General features: G+C 37.7%; 1 protein-coding gene across 1 annotated transcript in view; it reads left to right on the top strand.

Annotated features, from left to right (window-relative positions):
• LOC308262320 (phosphatidylinositol 3,4,5-trisphosphate-dependent Rac exchanger 2 protein-like) overlaps positions 1-20,193 on the top strand; it is a gene marked incomplete at both ends in the record, with an annotated part of 238,723 nt that overhangs the window by 62,770 nt on the left and 155,760 nt on the right. The window contains 2 exons of the mRNA XM_080694767.1: positions 17,453-17,524; positions 18,105-18,227. Coding sequence (XP_080550893.1) covers positions 17,453-17,524; positions 18,105-18,227 — 195 coding nt within the window. The remainder of the gene's footprint in view (positions 1-17,452; positions 17,525-18,104; positions 18,228-20,193) is intronic.

Genomic DNA, 20,193 nt, shown 5'->3' with positions numbered 1-20,193 from the left:
AAGTGTTTTACATATTTATGTACATACAATTCCTGGTTCTCTTAGCTACTTTCTAATGCTATTGATTATAATATACAGTGTGGATGTTGTAAAAAATAATGATTCTCCTTGAAAGTCTTAATTCGGAGAATGTGTTATTAAGGTAAACAATGGAAATAGCATGTAGCAAGTGTATTTGATACTAAAACAAAAAAGAACACATTTATATTGGTCCTGGATATGCCAGTTACTTTATATATGTTAATTTATTGAATCCTTACATCAAGTCTATAGGGATACAGACCATATTAGTTTCCTTATACAAATTTGGAAACTGCCTCAGAAAGGCAAAGTTAATTATATAGAGTTGGCACAGCTGGGATGGGAGGCCTGCAGTGACTCCAGAGTTGAGCTTTAAAAACCACTACATGTTGTTATCTTCTCTTGCATTTTGGTAAAGTCAATGAATTGGACAGCCTATTGTCCCAACACCTGACACTCTTCTCCACTGATTTGGATTGCCTCTGTTTAAAATACAGAAATTTAGGCCAGGCATGGTGGTGCACTCTTATAGTCCCTGCACTTGGGAGGCAGAGACAGGAGGATTGCGCAGGTTCAAAGCCAGCAGCTGCTGGCTGAAGAGACCCTGTTTCTAAATAAAAAATATAAAATTAGGTCTGGGAGTGTTAACCCGTAGGTAGAAGGGTTTCCAGGAACCCTAGTACCCCCCCACACACAAAAAAAAGAGACCCTGTTTCCAAACAAAAATATAAAAATTAGGTGTCTGGGAGTATAGCCCGGAGGTAGAAGGGTTTCCAGGAACCCCAGTACCACCAAAAATAAATAAATAAATAAATAAATAAATAAAAAAAATAAAAAACCAAAAACCTCCAGAAATTTATTAAAATTAAAAATAATAACATTAAAATAAATTAAAATTATTTTTTCTTCTGGAGCTGGGGATTAACTCAGGGGCATTCTACTATTGAGATATACCCCCAGTCCTATTTTATTTATTATTATTATTTTTGTTTTGGAACAACTAAAGTTGTTTGAAGTTTCATTGAATTGCTGAGGCTGGTCTAGGATCTGCGATCCTTCTGTCTTAGCCTCCCAAGTACTAGAATCAAAGGCATGCGCTACCATGCCAGGTTCATTCCTTTTTTTTTTTTTTTTTAACAAATCAAAATTAAATTTATTGAGATGAGAGATGAAAAAGGAGAGCTATTCCCAAAACTATAGAAAATTTTAATATTTATGAAAAGGCTCAGAGTTTATAATGTAGAAGAAATATCAGTTCATCTTGGTAAGTTGAAGAATTTGAATGTGAAATGCCGAATTCTTAGGTACCGTGTATGTTTCTGATAGTTTATTAGCCCAACACTACTTATGTCAAGGACTATACATCAGTTCCTTTTAGGAGTAGAGAATAAGTAGAATTTAAAAGGAAAGGAAACAAAATTACAGCCTAAGGAGCAGGTGGCATATTGAACAAAGAGAGTAAAGGCAATATTTCATCATGAGAAAAGGGGCAGAGGAGATAAGGTAAGTCAGAGGGAACAATAAATTATTGACATGTATTGTAAGTCGAGAGGTTTTAGAAAAAGGTGGACCATTTCAGAAGTCAGTTTTTAGAGAAGTTAAAGTAGATACCTACTTTTCTCTCAGGTATGAAACTGAGAGGCGAGGCCCGTAAGTATAAAGAATAGAGGTCATAGTAACTGAGCCAAAACCTATCGTGCAGCCAGTTTATAAATCTTTTTTCCATACCGTACAAGATTGTCCAGTGAGTTTGATAATGGGGGCAGAAAAAGAGGGCTGTGGGTGCCAGGTGGGTGACAGATGTTCATGTTGGGATTCTGGCTCGTTTTTCTGGGTTGTTTTCCAGCATCAGATAATTTTCTTCCCTTGCACTGCTTAGATTTCCTTTTCATGGGAACTGAATTCTTGAATAAAGTCTTCAACAGGAATAGTGTTGTGCACTTTAAATTCGGGAAATGACCAGTTTCCTGTGCCAGAGAAAAGTCTGTGCCTGAGAATATTATCTATATAAAATGCTTTGTACTTCCCGCTTTGCCTTTTCTCTCATTGTGGTGTTATTAAAGTTATCTGCTATCAATGTACATTCCTGAGCAGCAAAATATGAAGTATTATGTCAGAGACACAATAGTCTACTGACATCTCAGTATAAATATTTGTTTAATAGTAAAAATAAGGCAGTGTGGCCAATGTCTAATTAAAGAAAAATGCAAATATGATCAAGCTTATGAACTGCTTTTAGAAATCTATTTCCTTCCATGGCAAGAACAACATACTTTTAGGTAAAATGCCACCAGAAAAATTGTGGGGTGCTTGAAATGCTTTTGTATTTTTGCTTTCTTTCTCCTGTTTCTTTTTTTTTTTTGTTATTTCTTTGTTAATCTCATGAAAGATTTATTATTTTCTTTTGATATGAAGTACCTTTACAAAAATAATGACTTATCATAATACAGCAATACATTTCAATTTAGTTTTGTATACTAACCTAATTAACTGTCATTGCTTAATTGTTCTGTTGGTGTTATCCAAAGGGTTGGTAGCGAAAACTTCCGGGAAGATGGCGACCGAGAAAAGCGGGGCTTAAGAGCCCCACTAACAACCAATCTCCATTACCACAAAATCAGTGCCTTTCATAGCCAGAAAACACCATCACCAGAGAAACAAAAAAATCACCAGGCTCCAGAGAGAAAGCGAACTGAGAACAGAGCTCAGAGCCACAGAGGAGAGACACCGGCCTCACGCCCGAGGACGCGGCAGTAGCGCCATACTGCCGGCGGCAGCGGCGACTTCACCGGACGGCTACAGCAAGCCGAGGTGAGCCGCTGCAGAACAGCCAGGCGGGATTTCTCGCCGCAGGTAAAATCTAAAGCTCCCAGTGGCTGAGCTCAGCACACGCTGCAGGGATTCAGAGTAGAAATCAAAACCAAGAAGTAATACGCCAGCCTCACGGCTGAGGGTGTAGCAGCGACGCCATATTGTCACTGGCGGCAGCAGCAGCGAATTCACCGAATCCAGTACAGCTACATCTGCATACTCAAGAACAGTGAGTCAAATTGCGGGCCACAGAGGAGAAACCCCAGTACTGTACTCCCTGGGACTTGACCCAGTAGGGGAGGGGCGGTGGCAGAGATATCACACCATAGGAGAACGTGCAACCTGGCACCCTCCACAGTCTAAAGCAGCCTCTATCGACTCTCTGGGTGGCAGACTCTGTGATACAACCCAGTAAAGGAGTAGTGGGGTCTGAGATACTACTGAATCGAGATCCAGAACACCTTAAGTGAAGTCATAGTGACCCAAAGGAAGAACCCAGAGAAGGCACAAACTTCCAAAATCATGGGAAAGAGGAATAACACTGGAGCAATGAATGCCCACAACCCCACAACATCAGAAGTAAAGGCCTCAATTCAAAGCACAAACAACCGATTAGACCACATGGAGAACAGAATCTCGCTCTTAGAAGATGATCATTCCAAAAATGAACACATAGTTTCTAATCTAGGAAAAAATATCTGACAGCAGGAATCTGACATTGAAGAAATATGGGCCCATTTTAAGAGAGCTAACCTAAGAATAATTGGAATAGAGGAGGGAAAAGAAAGTGAAACCAAAGGGATCAACAATCTCTTCAAGGAAGTAATAGCAGAAAATTTTCCAAACATAGAGCAAGAGGTTGATACACAGGTCCAGGAAACTTATAGAACTCCCTTTAGACAGGATCGGAGAAGAGGATCCCACGCCACATAATTGTCAAAATGACCAATGTGGAAGCCAAGCAGAGAATCTTAAAGGCAACAAAAACAAAGGGCCAAGTGACATTCAGAGGCAAACCAATTAGAATCACTCCAGACTTCCCAAACCAAGTCATGAGAGCCAAACTCTGAAAGAAAACAACTTCCAGCCAAAAATTTCCTACCCAGCAAAACTTTCTATCAAATTAGATGGAGAAATAAGAAGCTTCCATGACAAACAGAAACTGAAGGAATTTATGTCTTCAAAACCAGCACTAGAGAAAATACTCAAAGAGATTAACTACAAAGAAGAAATAGGTAACAAACACCAGAACCAGAGAAACAAGATTTTCCGTCCAACAGACAACTAAGATTGGTTATCTGTGGAGATTCATTACTTATGTTAGTCTTTTACCTATCTCTAAATGGTATTGTTTGCCTTGATTGTTGTTAATTTTTAGGATTTCTAGTTGGAATATTAATATACCTTCAGATATAGCATTTGGAAATATTTTATCCCATTCTATTAGTACCTGTTAACTCTGTTTACATTGTCTTTGGATATACAATATATATATATATATATATATATATATATTTTTTTAGGGAGTTTGTATACTCTTCTGTTGCCTGTGCCATTGAAATCATATCCAAGAAATTACTGCCAATTTCAATGTTGTGAGGATTTATGGTCCAGATTTTCTCCTAAAAGTTTATAGTCTTAAGATTTATATTTAGGTCTTTTATCTATTTTGAGTTAATATTTGTATATGGGATTAGGTAAGGGTCCAACTTTATTCTTTTCCATGTAATTATTATGTTTCAACAATATTTAGTTAAAAGATTATTATTTCCACCACCAAATGTTCGTGGAAACCTTGTCAAAAATAACTTGACAATATAGGGAAAAATTTATCTCTAGGCTTTTATTTAACTCCAGTGGTTTATATGTCTGCCTTTAGAACAGTACTACACTGTTTCAATTATTTTAGCTTTATATGGTTTGAAATTAGAAAATATATGTCTTCTAGCTTTGTTCTTTTTCAAGATCGTTTTGGGTATCTAGAGTCCATATTCCATATTAGGATAGATTTTTTTTCTGAAAAATAAATATATAAATATATGATAGTTTCACCTAAAAAATAGAAAAAAATATTCTCTGGTAAGAAAGAAAGCAAAAAGAAATATTGAAATGTTATCTTTAAGTCATCAAAAGCTTGGTATCAGACAAATGAAACTGTTATGTGAGAATATAATTTTTAATTTTGGATAAATTGCTATAATACTAGATGTCAACCACTAAGCCAAGCATGGGAGGGAGGGATGGGGAGAGAATGGAGTGGGGATCGGGTGGGGGCTGACTGGGCGATGTGTGCATGTATGTCTACAAAAGTTTGTATCCCACTATGATGTATGAATACAGTGCACCAAAAAAAAAAAAAAAAAACCACAAAGGGTTGGTAGCATTGAGAAAAACTAAGGCAATCTTAAGAAGAAAAGAAAAGTACATTTTTCAAAGGTTCTCCAATGAATAAGATTAGGATCATGCCAATCTTTTATATTTTGTCAAAACACAGAACAAAATTTTTCTTTGGTCAAGTAAAGGGATTTTTTTTTTTTTTGTGTGTGTGTGTGGTACTGGGGATGGAACCCAGTGACCTTTTACCTCCAAGCTACACTCCCAGACCTATTTTTTAAAATATTTTATTTAGAAATAAGGTCTCACTAATTTGCTGAGAGCCTCACTAAGTAGATGAGGCTGGCTTCGAACCTATGCGATCCTCCTGTCTCAGCCTCCCAAGTGCTGGGATTAAAGCATGAGCCAGCTACCACTCCTGTATGTAAAGGGATTTTTTAAACAAACAAAACCCAACCAACCAACCACGCAAAAAAAGAGATACCAGTCTTTCTATGGAGTTCTTTGCAGACTGGCCCGTGTTTTAGCTCACCAGTCTATGTGATTTGCATCCACACTCAGTCCTTGCAGTGTCTTGTTGAAATCAAAGCTGTCCTCTGGACATGCTTCATAGATATTTCCCAGTTTTATTAACACTTTCTAAGTTCTGTCAAAGATTGAGAAGACAGACATTAATCTTTACTAGATTTTTTTTTTCTTTGAACCTGAATGCTTTTTCCCCCCACTGCTACTTTCTACCTATGGTAAATTTCCAGATTTCTGATGTGTTTAGGAAGTAAACATATGCATAGAAAAGTTGACATGTAGACATGATGTTTGGGAGAAAGATGGGAATCTTAGGCAGAAAGATTCAACATAGTGTGAAAGATGCAGGATTTTAACAATATAGACAGCCTCTGACTTAACCGTCTGTCTTAGGAGTTTTTGATTTAATGATGGTGCAAAAGTCATATGCATCCTCAGAAACTATACTTCAAACTGGATTTGCATCATTTCCTTGGCTAATGATATGAAGCACCGTACTCTCTCACAGCACTGGGCAGCTGCTGTGATTTGTGGCTCCCCGTCAGCCATGTGATTCCGCAGGGACACAGACGCTCCATGGTGGCCTGTGTTGCTAAGCTAAGATGTTCTGTAGGTTAGGTGGACTTAATGCATCTTCAGCTTCCAGTATTGTTAGTTTATAGTGGGTTTGTCAACATGTAACACCCACCAAAAGTCACATAAACAAAATCAGTGTGTATTAAGAAAAAAAACATTATCGGGGGAAGACATGGCATTTAACATTCATTTGGTGCATACTAGGATAAAATAGGGAATAGTAATGACTGTTGCAACATGAAACCAACATATTGCTCCTTTAGCTGTAGTCTGTTGTTACCACTGAGGGATATAGGCCTTGTGTTGATTTTTCCCAAGTATTTGAAAAGAGGCTATAATTACTGACTTCTATGAGAATGATTGTCTTCCTCCCTGTTCCTTTTTTGTTACTGGGGGTTAAGCCCAGGGATATTCCACCTCTGATCTAAACCTCTAGCATCTTTTAGTTTTTGTTTTGAAATAGGATTTTGCTCGGTTGCTGTGAAGGTATTCTTGAACCTTTGATCTTCCTGTCTCAGCCTCCAAGTACTGCGATCACATGTGTCACCACCAAGCTTGGCTTTATTTATGTATTTCATTTCAACGGTAGCCACTGCATCAGTATTTTAATCGATTATGCTAAAAAAAAATACCTCTATCACTTTTGACTTCTCCGTTAGAAAAGTTCATTACCTAAGGCCAATGGAAAGCTAAATATTGTGCTAAATAATATTTTTATCAGTAGTGTTGTGAGATGGATTGAAGTTACAAAAGACATAACTAAGAGAGTTACTATAGCCATGTCACTGCGTTTTCTAATTTGCACTTTAACTTTTAATAGTCGTAAGCGTAACTATAATTCTGGTGATGATATTCTTGGTTTCTCTTCATCTTCTGTCCAGCTTTGCTATTGGCTTTTCAGTTGTCTATTACACATCTTTAAAACCTCGTATCTTGCTGGGCAAGGTGGTGCACGCTTGTAATCTCCGCACTTGGGAGGTGGAGACAGGAGCATCGCACAGGTTCGAAGCCAGCCTCGCTGGCTTAAGAGACCCTGTTTACAAATAAAAATATAAAAAATATATCTGGGAGTGTAGCCCGGAGGTAGAAGAGTTTCCAGGAACCCCAGTACCACCAATAAATAAATAAATAAATAAATAAATAAATAAAACCTCGTATCTTGTAAAGAATGTGCCAGACACAAGCTGACAGATGGCGAATTCTGTCCCCTGAAATCTTCTGAAGTTCACAGTTTTGTTTTATTCTTTTTTTTTTTTTTGCTTATTGAAGTCAAACAGATTATACTAAAAATGTTTTAATTATCCTCAAGTCCCAGCCAAGACAGTTTTTTTGTTTTGTTTTTAATTAGATGGTAAGATGAAAAGTTATCTTTATTTACCTTTTGAGATGATAGTAAATTTCACTTGGAATTAATAGTTATTCTGAATAAAGAATAAAATATCCTTTGGGTGGGTAAATGTGCAGACACTAAAAATCTCCGTAACAGGGACCCAACAATTCCTTTTAGCTCTGGATACTAAGGAAATGTTGATGACCCAAGGGCTTTCACTTGGGGCTTGGCCCACTGATTAGACCTCACATCTTCTTTTTTAGGCATTTATTTGAGCAATCAAGATGCAGCATATTCTATCTTAATGACTGTAGAGTGGTAAATGCCCTGGAGGGTCTGTCAAATAGTACTGAACTACTAACAAATGACCTATTATCCTTTAAGTTTTGCAGCTGTGTGTGGAGAGAATGTTGAGGGACAAACTGATGTCAATGGTGGAGCCCATGCTCCACACGCAGGAAGTTCTGGAGAGCTAAACCAGGGCCTCTTGCATGCCAAACATGCGCTCTACCATTGAGCATAGCCCCCAGCTCTTTACCTTCTAAGATAATAAATAGTTTACTTACTTGTTATATATATTGTATATTATGTCTCCTCCCATTAGGATATAAACAGAAACTTTGATTTTTTAATTTATTGTCATATTTTCTATGCCTAGACCAGTGTTTTTCAGGGAGTGGTCCAAAGACATTTGGAGTTTTGTAGAGACAATTCAAGGAATATACAAGCTAAAACTATTTTCATAATAATACTATGAATACTATGACTTAACTTGATTTTTTCCCACTATGGTGACATTTGCACGGGTGGTGTATACATTGCTGTTGCTTTTGCCTGAGTCAAAGCAGTGGCCTTAAGCTGTATTCACAGTTACTGTGAATTTTCTTGCGACACATTCATGGGGGCAAGAGTTTGACAGTTTTGTTTAAGAATGTTCTTGACAACAGTCAAAATGAATTTAATGAAGTCCTGGCCATAGAGTACTTACATATCCTGTGCATATGTAAGCGCCTCTGCAGCATGCCCAAGGATTTTGGTTGTCTCCAGGAAAAGAACTGGTGTGATTGCCTGAGTTGCTATGAAACATCATATTTACTTGAAAATATTGACTGTGGTACAAACTAGACAAACTATGGTTTTTGTTTCTAAGTATTTGAGTTTTTGGCAGACATTTTCTGAAAAAAAAAATCAGTGAGCCAGTCACTTCAAAGAATATCACTGATACTATTTGTGATGATAATAGAATTCAAACTCTGAATTGAATTTTTGAAAATTAATATCCATCTCTGTGAGCTTGACAGATTCCTAATACTTAAAGGCTTTTTAATGAACTGGATACTGGTATTTGATAAATGTTACTTCTTAAAAATATAATGAAACATGTTAATGTTTGGCAGATAGGTTTAACTCTCAGTGAACCAATACTGAAAAAGTTACAAAATAACGCATGGATAAAATATCCCTTCAAATATAAGAGAGATCCATGGATTTGAATGTAACAGTATGAAAAGTTCACTGATATGTTTTCTGTTTCCATGTTACAACTAACTTTTACAAAATTGTGACTTATTGAGTGTGGGTATTGCACTAACGGAGAATAACCACCATTAATCTGGATAAGTCACAGCAGGGATCTTAATCTTCATTTCAATTGTCTACATTTTGTTGCATTTTCTTCATGTAATTCCATCAAATCAACATATTTCAATAGATTCCAGCATACAGGAGGCTGCAATTGTCTCTTGTTAAGGTAGACTCTAAACTGGGTATGATGGCGTACCCTTGTAATCCCAGCATTTGGGAGGCTGAGACCAGAGGATGGCGGTTCCATGAGGGACAACCTTAGCTACTTAGTGAGGCTCTGCAACTCAGTGAAACCCTGTTTCAAAATAAAGAATAAAAAATAGGGCAGGAGGTGTTGCTTGGAGGTAGAATGCCCTTGTATTCCATCCCCAGACCCGCAAAAAAAAAAAAAAAAAAAAAAAAGATAGACTCTAAAGAAATCTGCAAACATCTAAAATGGTTCCATAATTCTAACATTTTTGGAAAAAATATTAGCTTATTAATAGTAAATCAATTTTTAAATGAATTTTATAAAGTTAATGTCTATAATTTTTCTTAATTTTAATTTCTAGTATATTAAACATTGATAGGTATACACAAATATAAGGTCTTTAAGGTTGTACATAATTTTAAGAGTATGAAAGAATACTGAGACTACAAGTCTTAAGAACTACTGCCAAGAACAAGACCTGGCATGCTATATAAACATTGTTGAATTCTTTCTAAAGTATTTTATTGTTAAAATATTTAAATTTACAGATATAATATCCAAATACATTAATATGTATGTTCAAGCCGGGCGTGGTGGCGCATGCTTGTAATCCCTGTGCTTGAGAGGCAGAGACAGGAGGATCACGTGGGTTCGAAGTCAGCCTCTCTGGCTTAAGAAACCCTGTTTCCAAATAAAAACTATAAAATAGGTCTGGGAGTGTAGTCTGGAGGTAGAAGTGTCCCACCCTAGTACCACCAAAAAAAAAAAAAAACACGTGTGTTCATTACTTTTTTTAGTATCAAAGGAGGAATTCCCACTCAAGAGACTGTGTAAGTGTTCAGGGAAGACTAAGAATCAAGGGACTAGAGGCCAGAAGTATTTATGGAAATTGTATTAAGAGAACTTAATAAAGGTGGAACATCCTCTTTCTGAAAATCCCAACTCCAAAATGTACCAAAATTTGAAACTTTATGACTACCAACATGACACCATAGTGGAAGATCCAATACTGTGAAGCTTTGTTTCCTGAACACAATTATGAAAAATATTGTATAGCTGGGTGTGGTTGCGCACACTTGTAATCCCCGCGCTTGGGAGGCAGAGACAGGAGGATTACGCAGGTCCAAAGCCAGCCTCGCTGGCTTAAGAGACCCTGTTTCCAAATAAAAATATAAAATAGGTCTGGGAGTGTAGCCTGGAGGTAGAAAGGTTTCCAGAAACCCCAGTACCACCCCCATATATATATACACACACACACACACACCACATATATACATACACACACATATATATATTATATTATATTATATAGTATAAAATTACCTTCAGGTTATGTGCACAAGTTACATATGAAACATACCTGAGTTTTGTATTTCAACTTGGGGCCCATCCCCATGAAATCTCATCATGTACACGCACACATCCCAAAACTGAAAAAAGAAATCTGAAATATTTTGAGTCCCAAGCATTTCATACAAGGGATACTCAGCTATGTAAAACCTGAAGGATGAATTACTGCAATATTTTCAAATTTAAAAGGTAGACCTTCCTTTGATCCAAATGTACCTCATAAACCTCCCTTTCTTGGTAAAGCTTCTTTAGGATTTTTTTCTGTGGTTACTGGTTCTGCTTCCTCATCCTTTCTTTTCCCTCAACCCTTCCCATTGGGACTGCTTCGGTCAAGCTCACCAGTGACCAGCCTTTGAGCTGTCAAGTCGCATATCTGGATTTCTCACCCTGTTGCGCAGGTGATCACTCCTGTGCTCTGGAAACTCTCTGTTTTCTTGAATTTTGTGAAACCGCCCTTTTCAGGTTTTGTATATACCTTACTGGAATCCTGTTTTTGACTTCTTTGGTTCACTTCTTCTGCCTGACTTCTGAATGTCAGAGCACCCTGAGGTTCTCCCCTGGGGCCTTCTGTCTTTTTCATCTATATACTTTCTCCAAAGAACTGGAGTGAGTTGTCCTTTCTCTCTACTCTTTCCAAGAGTTCCATATTCATGCCAATGGTACTTACTTCTTTATCTTCAATCATGATCTCCCCTCAGAATCTCAGATTGGTAGAACTAACTCCCTACTCAAGCTCTTCATGTGGTGAGTCATCTCAAACTCACCACGGCCACAACACATTTTGACTCTCCCATCCCAGATCCTATGCTTCTTTCAGTCTTCTCTATCCCAATAAAGTGGTACCAAGGTGTTCAAGGTAAACTCAATGGCAAACCTTTTCATTTATTCAGACTTTTTTTTTTCTCTCTGGAAAACAAAACAAAACAACTTATCTTGCAATGAATTGTGATGTGATAATATGGTTTTAAGTTCAAAATGTTGGAGGAAAATGTTTGCCTATTATTATTATTATTATTATTATTATTATTATTATTATTATTACAGGTCTGGGGATGGAACCCTCTGAGCTATACCCCCTGCCCTATTTTTTTATTCTTTACTTTGAAACAGGTTCTAAGTTGCGGAGGGCCTCAAAGTAGCTGAGGCTGTCTGCAAACCGTGATCCTCCCGTCTCAGCCTCCTCAATGCTGGGATTACAAGCATTTGCCACCACGCCCAGTGCTGCCCTTAATTAAAAAAAATATTTTTTATAAAATAAATATACTTTTCTGCAACAATGTAATCCCTCTTGGAATTTCCCCCTTTCACTTGTATACATTAAAGGCTTATCTTCATCTATATTAAATAGCCATATTATCAGGATGACAATGTGCTGCTAAAATAATCCTGAATGTAGAATATTTATATGAAAATTTAAGGGCCTGTATAATATAAAATTCAGATGGCATTGGGTATCTAGACTCCATAATGTATACTATTAAAATATATGGGAAATTTGCGAATAATTTACTATATTAGTCTGTTATGATTGGATATGAAATGACCCCAAAGACTCATGCACTGAAGGCTTAGTCCCCAGTCTAGTGATGATCAGAGGTGGGGCTTTGGGAAGTGATTGGGTCACGTGAGTTCTGACCTCATTAGTGGATTCATCCATTGGTAGCTAAATGGACTGCTGGGAGGCGGTGCAAACTGTGTGCAGCTGGGGCATGGTCAGAGGAAATACGTCACTAAGGGTGTGCCCTGGGGGGTATATCTGGTCTTTGGCATCTCTCTGTCTCTCTCTCTGTCTCTCTTTCTGTCTCTCTCTCCTTTCTGGCTGTCACGAGCTGGGCAGCTTTCCTCTTATGGGCCCTTCCTACATGATCTTCTGTCTCACCTCAGGCCCCAGCAACGGACCCATCTGACCATGGACAGAAGCCTCTAAAACCATGAGCCAAATAAACTTTTCCTCCTTTATGTGTGTAACTCAGGTATTTTGGTCCTAGCAAGAAAAAGCAGAGTAACACAATATCTGATTGCTAAAAAGAGTGAGAAGGACAAAAAATGAATTTCAGGAGATCACTTAGAACATGGAAATTATAAAACAAAGAAGTGTATTCTCGGAATGAAACTCTTGGAAGGCATTGCTTTACTGTGGAACTAGTAGCAACACAGATGGGTAAACAAGAAGAAAAGAGATTTTTGTCATCTTCCTCTTGTATCATCATAACTTTCTTCCTTTTTGATCTCTTAGTAGCAAATTTTTGACTTTTTTTTAACCATTATTAAACTTCCCATTAGCATTAGACATTTAACATATGTTTTTTACCAATATATAGTAAAAGGAAAACAATAAGGAGCAAGTTAAAGAAAATGAAGAGTTTTACTTTCTGAATGGGAAACAAGTAGCCCATGATTAGAATTGTATTTAGGAATATGTTGTGTGGAGCCATAGTTAGGGAGATGCTGGCAAACTGAGAACATGCAAACTCATGTGTGAGCTGAATGTCTGTCCCTTCAAGGGGCATTTACCAGTTCATTTCCTTCAAATGTGACTTTCTTATCTTACCCACCTATCTCTGTATCTCCCAAGCCTTTAGCAATTATCATGACCAGTGTACTTAGCCCAGATTGTGATTTTAGTGGGACAGGGCATTCTCTGGCAGGGTAGCAAAAACTGAGTTCTCTCTCTCTCTCTCTCTCTCTCTCTCTCTCTCTCTCTCTCTCTCTGTATGGGGGATGGAGCCCAGAGGCATTTTGTCTCTGAGCTGCAGCCCCAGCCCTATTTTTTATTCTTTATTTTGAAACAGGGTCTCACTGAGTTGCAAAGAACCTCACTAAGTAGCTGAGGCTGTCCTTGAACCGCAATCATCCTGTCTCAGCCTCCCACATGCTGGGATTACAAGTACGCCACCATGCTTGTCTTACAAGTGCTCTCTTGACCAGCCAGCTAAATTATAGTCACTGAGGGATACTGCGTAGAATGCAGATTTTTGTGTCCCAAAACAATCTGTTTAATTAGACCTTAAATCAGACCTTAGGGTTGGGAATCTACGTTTAGAAGGAACTCTCCAAATCTACACACAATACAACACTTGAGAAGCACTGGCATTAGAAGCTGTTTTCCAGTGTTTATTTTCATATATATTTATGTCAAGATGAAGATTATCTAAATCTGGTGAAATTGTGGATCCATGAAAATGAATGAATGGAGAGAGAAAACTGTACAAAATTCCTCCTGAATTTTTGTGACTAAGTTACTATTAATGCTTCCTTAATTGAGACTAGGACTAAATGCCTAATCACCAGAGTCTGAAGGGCTCCATAGATAATCGTTGTTAAGAGCTAATTCTGAAAATCTGTGTGTGTGTGTGTGTGTGTGTGTGTGTGTGTGTGTGTGTTATTTTTATGAAGGGAGACTTAAACATTTTATAAAAAATATTTCATGATTGTGTTCTGCCAGCAACCATCTAAAATCTGCCTTGTGTTGTATACAAGAGGGTCTTTGAGACAAATAAATGCTTAGTCAGAAATGCTAGCAAGTTCCAGGTTTCTTTTGGTACATAGTTAAACAGAATATCCATATTGTCACATATGATAAGAAAATAGAAAAGTTTTCAGATAAAGATGTGGTGTACTTAATCTGTATGTTCCATTCTAACTCAGTTTTCGTACTTTCTACCTTTTTATTGATGGGTTTCAGAATGTGACTGAGTTGTTTACGAAGAAAAGGTTTACTTAACTGTAGAAGTTAAGTTTAAGTTTTGCTTGCATGAGAATTACCTGTTTACTATGTGGTCAACATGAAAGTAAACTAGGCAAGTAAACCATCCATGTTATTTTAAGATTAAACAGAAGGCCAAAGAGCATTTTTGGAATGAGTATTTGGAAAATACTCAAGAACTAAACTAAAATAAAAATTTAAACAGAATAATAGTAATTAAAGTAGAACTTGAAATCTTTTTCTTTGGCCAGTTATACATAATTTCAGATAATCAAAAATTTGACCACATGTTTATAATAAAAATACACACCCAATATTTTTTTCTTTTTATTTTTTTTTTTGGATACTGGGGATTTGAACTATACCCTAAGCCCTATTTCTTTTTTTTGAAACAGGGTCTCACTAAGTTGCAGAGAGCCTCACAAAGTTGCTGATGCTGGCCAGGAACCTGTAACCCTCCCATCTCAGCCTCCCAAGTACTGGGATTACAGGCTTGCATCACCACGCCTGGCTTTATCCAATACTTTCTTATTCATCTGTTTAATTTGGGTGACGTTATAGTTGAGGTTATTGGTTTTGATATGGCCTTGAAGTAACAGCATCTGAAACATGTACTACTTGAATCAGGAATAATGATGGTACTGAAACTCAAGCTAGAAGTGAGGCCTTGAAGCTCATTTGTTTGATTTCTTTTAAATAGCTTTATTTATTTTTATTTTCTTCTTTTTTGTAGTACTAACGATTAAACTCAGAAGCATTGTACCTCTGAACTACATCCTCCTGCTTGATTTTTTTATTTTGAAACAGGGCCTCACTAAGTTGCAGAGAGCCATACAAGGTTACTGAGGCTGTGAACCTGTGACCCTCCTGTTTCAGCCTCCCAAAGCTTTTGTTGTTTTAAACAAAAGTTATACTATGTTTACAGCCAAATACTCTGCAAATAAGGTGTATTAAAGTCTCCTTCCTACCTACCACCTGGATGTAGCCACTGTTTTCATTTTGGTATATGCTACCTATTGTTTTTAGTATGAATACACGCTGACACTATCCATGTGTATATCTGTATACCTACTTGCTTGTATGTATCTATGTATGTGTGCATATGTATGTATGTTTGGATGTATGAATATGGGTGTATATGTTAGGGATGCTATTTTGTACATTATTTTCACAAATACTATGACACATCTGTCCTATATATGCATATATGTATGTATGTACCTATTTAGTTTTTATCTCATTCCAATTATGATTGAACTTTGGCCACAGCCTTAGCATCCTATAGTTTGAATGTACCACAGTATATTTAATGAGCCACTTATTGGTGAGTCCTTAGGTTTTTTCCAATTTTTCCTCCCTTGTAATCAATACTCTGAAACCCTTTGCATATTTTTCAAAGACAAATTTCTCCTAGAAACTGAAATGCTGGGTTAAAAGAAATGCCCACTTAAAGATTTGAGACACTTATCAAGTTGTCCTCAGAAATGTTAATAATGTTTGATGTCCTTATAGGGCTTCGAGGGCAATAGTTTCTGAACATTATGAGCAATCTTGGGTCTTGTTAATCTTCCTAAATCTTTGTAAGATTTCATTAACCCATTAGTCTCTTGTATCTTGGTGAATATGACATGTCAAAGATGTCATATTTACTTTAATTTTCATGCGCTTAAGCACCCAGAGATTCCCACGTGCCTTTGTACTCCCCGGGGAGTTGGTGGGCTGCACAGTCGTGCCCTCAGTCGGTGGGTCCTGGCAAACTTTTTAAGACAGACAAGGGAAGGAGTTTTTTTTGTGTGTGGTTCTGGTGATGGGACTATGGGAATCTTGCATCTGTTGGACCACTGAGGAACATCCCCAGCTCTAAGAATGGTCTTACTTTGCCACTTGGTAGTTAATAGATATCTTCAGAGTATAAACCAAAATTTCTGATTAAACGTCTCTTTTCCTTTTAGCACTTTATTTTTGAGGGCTCACTGTAAATAAATCATTTTTCTCTAGCTATTGGTCAAAGTGTAATGACCATCGGGAAGTCTGTCTTTTTTGTGTGTGGCACTGGGGATGGAAGCCAGGGCTTTGGCATCGTGGACAAGCACTCTACCACTCAGCTGTACCCCCAACCTGAGTCTTCATCTTTGAAATCTTTACACACTCATTGCCTACCAGAGGGCAGTGAAGAGCCCTGACTCTAACCCAGAAATTTAAATTCTGGCTTCCTCAAAATGTGTTCGTGTGTGGTAGAAGTGAGGAAAAAACCCTCTTATTTTGTTTGAAGAGTTGACCCTAGAAATGGTTCTGGCAGGGGTATATATGTATCTATGTATCTATTTCTGACCCTCTTTGTTCTAAGGGAGTCACTTTGAAATTTCTGGCTATTTTTAAAATTAGAAATAACATATTTTTTTTTTATTAGCGTTTTGTCTTTTTGTACATTGCAACACTTAGAAATTTAGGAACCACCTGGCTCTAAAAGACCTTTGAAAACCTGGTAAACTTAATTCATACAGACTTGACCATTGAGTCTGTCTCAACATCATAGAGGAAGGATAATTCTAAGATAAAAGCAGCAATACAAAAGGGTTTCATATGTTCAAACAAAACTCTTATACTCAACAATTTTTCTCTCCTTTTCCTCCCTTTCTTTCTTTCTTTCTTTCTTTCTTTCTTTCTTTCTTTCTGTACTGGAGATTGAACCCAGGGACATTCTGCCTCTGAGTTGAATCTCTCCAGCCCTTTTTATTTTTATTTTTTTATTTTGAAACAGGATCTCACAAAGTTGCAGAGGGTCTCATTCTTAAGTTGCTGAGGTTAGCCACAAACCTGTGATCTCCCTGGCTCAGCCTCCCGAGTACTAGGTTTACAGACATGCGTCATAACGCCCAGTTCACTATTGGGATTTTAAACTTTGGTTTCTCGTAAAAAGTTAATTTAATGCTGATCAGCGCCGTCACTGATCAGCATTAAATTAACTTCGTGCACTTCGTGCACTGCATGTTGCCTTCATAAAGTCTCTTTTTGTTTCTTGCAGGCATTCTTACACCGAATGAACCAGTGTGCAGCAGCGAAAGTTGACAAGAATGTAACAGAAGAGACAGTGAAGGTGAGGAGGTGCCCTGGCCGTGGAGAGCCGCTGTCTAGAGTGAGCTCCCACACACCACTGTGGCCCATGGATGTTCCTGAGGGATGCTTTAACCTTGGCTCCACCATAAGTTTGTGTGCTTCTCACTAGTGTCGGTGGCCCCTGAACTAGCTCCTCCCAGGGCTTCAGAGTCCACACACAGAGCCCCTTCCAGAGGGAGAACAGGGCTTCCTATTCCAGGATGTTCTTCTCAGGAGCAAAGATACCCTTTCCCCAATAGCCTGCCAAGAAACCTACCCACACTTCTGCCCGTAGCCCGTCCCATGGGACCATGCTGCTCAGGTTTGACAACTCAGGCTTTACCCTGAGAGCCAGACATAGTGTACTGTTTCCCAAGGCCCTGTGGGAATAGAGGAGTCCAGACAGACTCAAGGGCTTCTGCCAGCGAGGTGGGGGTAGGGGTGTGGGTTGCTGTCCATTGACGATTTCAGTGCAGAGGGGGCATAGCATACTCTCATCTCATAGACTTTCCTTTTTGGGTTTTAACTCGTACTACTGCATTTATGCATTTATAATAATATAATTATAATTATTCTTACAGCTACTGTTCTCAAACATTGAGGATATCCTTGCAGTTCATAAAGAATTCCTAAAAGTTGTAGAAGAATGTTTACACCCTGAGCCGAGTGCTCAGCAAGAAGTGGGAACCTGCTTTCTGCACTTTGTAAGATACATTTTTGTTTATTTTTAAAGCTCTTCCTCATCTCCTTGGTTTTAAGATTTAGCTCTTGACAGAGTAGTTAGTGTGAATTCAGCATTAGAAGTAAACTCTGACATCAACAGTGTGGGGTCTTTTAAGGCCAATGAAATCTTGAGCTTGGAGTGCAAGAGGAGAGAGCGCCACACATCATCCATTTTCCTCAGTGAAGAATAAACAGCCTTTTCTTTTTTCTGACAAGTTAGTTCTTCGCATCTTCTGTAGCTTTGAATCTTAATGAATATTCAGGATGTTCATTATGAATGGATTTTTATGTTTCTCTTGAACATAGTGCATTTTTCTTTAGAGGCAGAAAATCCTTACTCTGATAATGGCATTGCGAGTCTTTTATTAGTCCAAATGTTCCCTTGTTAATTGGCTTGTGACAAATCTGGAGATGGACAAACCCCAGTGTGCCTGTGGCGGAATTTTCCTCCAGGCCAGTTTCTGAGAAGATGTAGCAGGCATTTCAGAAAGAATAATGCTCCTTTTTCTTGAAATACACATCCCATGCCTGTGTGATTATTTTCAGGTCTTTCTATAGGGTAGCTGGAATTATTTATGCAGTCGATTTGCAAAGTAAGAAGCCGCCTGTGTTGTGAAAATTCTTTCTAGAATTAAAGGGCATTCAAACTAAAAATCTATTTATGCCATTTCATTGCTGCTTCTTCTTCTTCTTGTTTTTTTTTTCTTTTTTTTTTTTTTCTGGCTCTGGGGATGGAACCCAGGGGCATTTGACCTCTGAACTACACCCCCTGCCCTATTTTTTATTCTTTATTTTGAAACCAGGTCTCACTGAGTTGCAGAGGGCCTCACTAAGTAGCTGAGGCTGGCTGCAAACTGCGATCCTCCCATCTTAGCCTCCTGAATGCTGGGATTACAAGTGTGAGCCACCATGCCTGGCCCCATTGCTTTTAATTTTCAGAATTATCAGTTTGAATCCATGTACTCATGAAAATGTTACACAAATAATGTTTTACTTAGCAAATGTGAGAATATTACATCATAGAAGTCAAACTTCGTATATATTTAATTTTCTATTTAGTCTTTTATAAAGGATTCCATGTGTGACTTCTAGATCTGTTGGTATGTGACGTGCAGGTTCTTTGTGTGTTCTTTTTGTAATCAAGAAATATCTCATAAAGATAACTCAAAGGGAGAGGCTGCTTGGGTGGGGGAGGATTGAACTGTGCTGTTCTTGGACACATTTGGGAGCCATGAGAGTTTGTGTCCACTTACTCAGTCTGTTCTTTTTCACACACACACCAAAAAAAAAAAAAAAAAAAAAAAAAAAAATCAAAATTTCCACCAGCTGGAGTAGTTGCCCTCTCAGGCTGGGGCTATGCTTAGGAATCTTGGACTCTTGACAGTCATTTCCTTAATAACACATCATGAATCTGTCATCCACGAATATAGCCAAACTGTTTCTGAGGTTTATTTATTTGCTTATTTATTTATTTATTTATTTAGGCTCATACCATTGCTTGAGATGAATAATTCAATACATTCTGTTAGCTGCATAAAAAACATTTCTAAGTGCAAGTATTTGAGGTTTCTAAAGAGACATTTCTGTTCTTATATTGATCAGTAAGTTTTTTGGGTTCTTCCTCTGCTTTGATAGCTACTAATCATAGCCACTTCAAGAAAAATCTTACAGATGAAAGGGGACTTATAGCATTTGTGATAATAAAATTCTTTTTTTTTTTAAGATTTCCTTCTATCCATCTATGAAGACCTTTAATTTTGTAACCACATGGTCACTTTTAGTTATAGCTCTAATCATTTAGAAGATTTTTATATTCATCCAACATCTGCCCATCACTGCCTTAGAATTCCCACTTTATTGTCCCAGTGTTATTTCTTAGAGCTACATAGAATTGTCAATCATTTACAATAAAACAGCTATTTGAAAGTAGCTACCATTCTCGGACTT

The sequence above is a fragment of the Muscardinus avellanarius genome (genome assembly GCF_963383645.1).
Source record: "Muscardinus avellanarius genome assembly, chromosome: 4".
Lineage (NCBI taxonomy): Eukaryota > Metazoa > Chordata > Mammalia > Rodentia > Gliridae > Muscardinus > Muscardinus avellanarius.
Note: the sequence above shows the minus strand (reverse complement) of the source record. Positions and strands in the feature narration are given on the sequence as shown.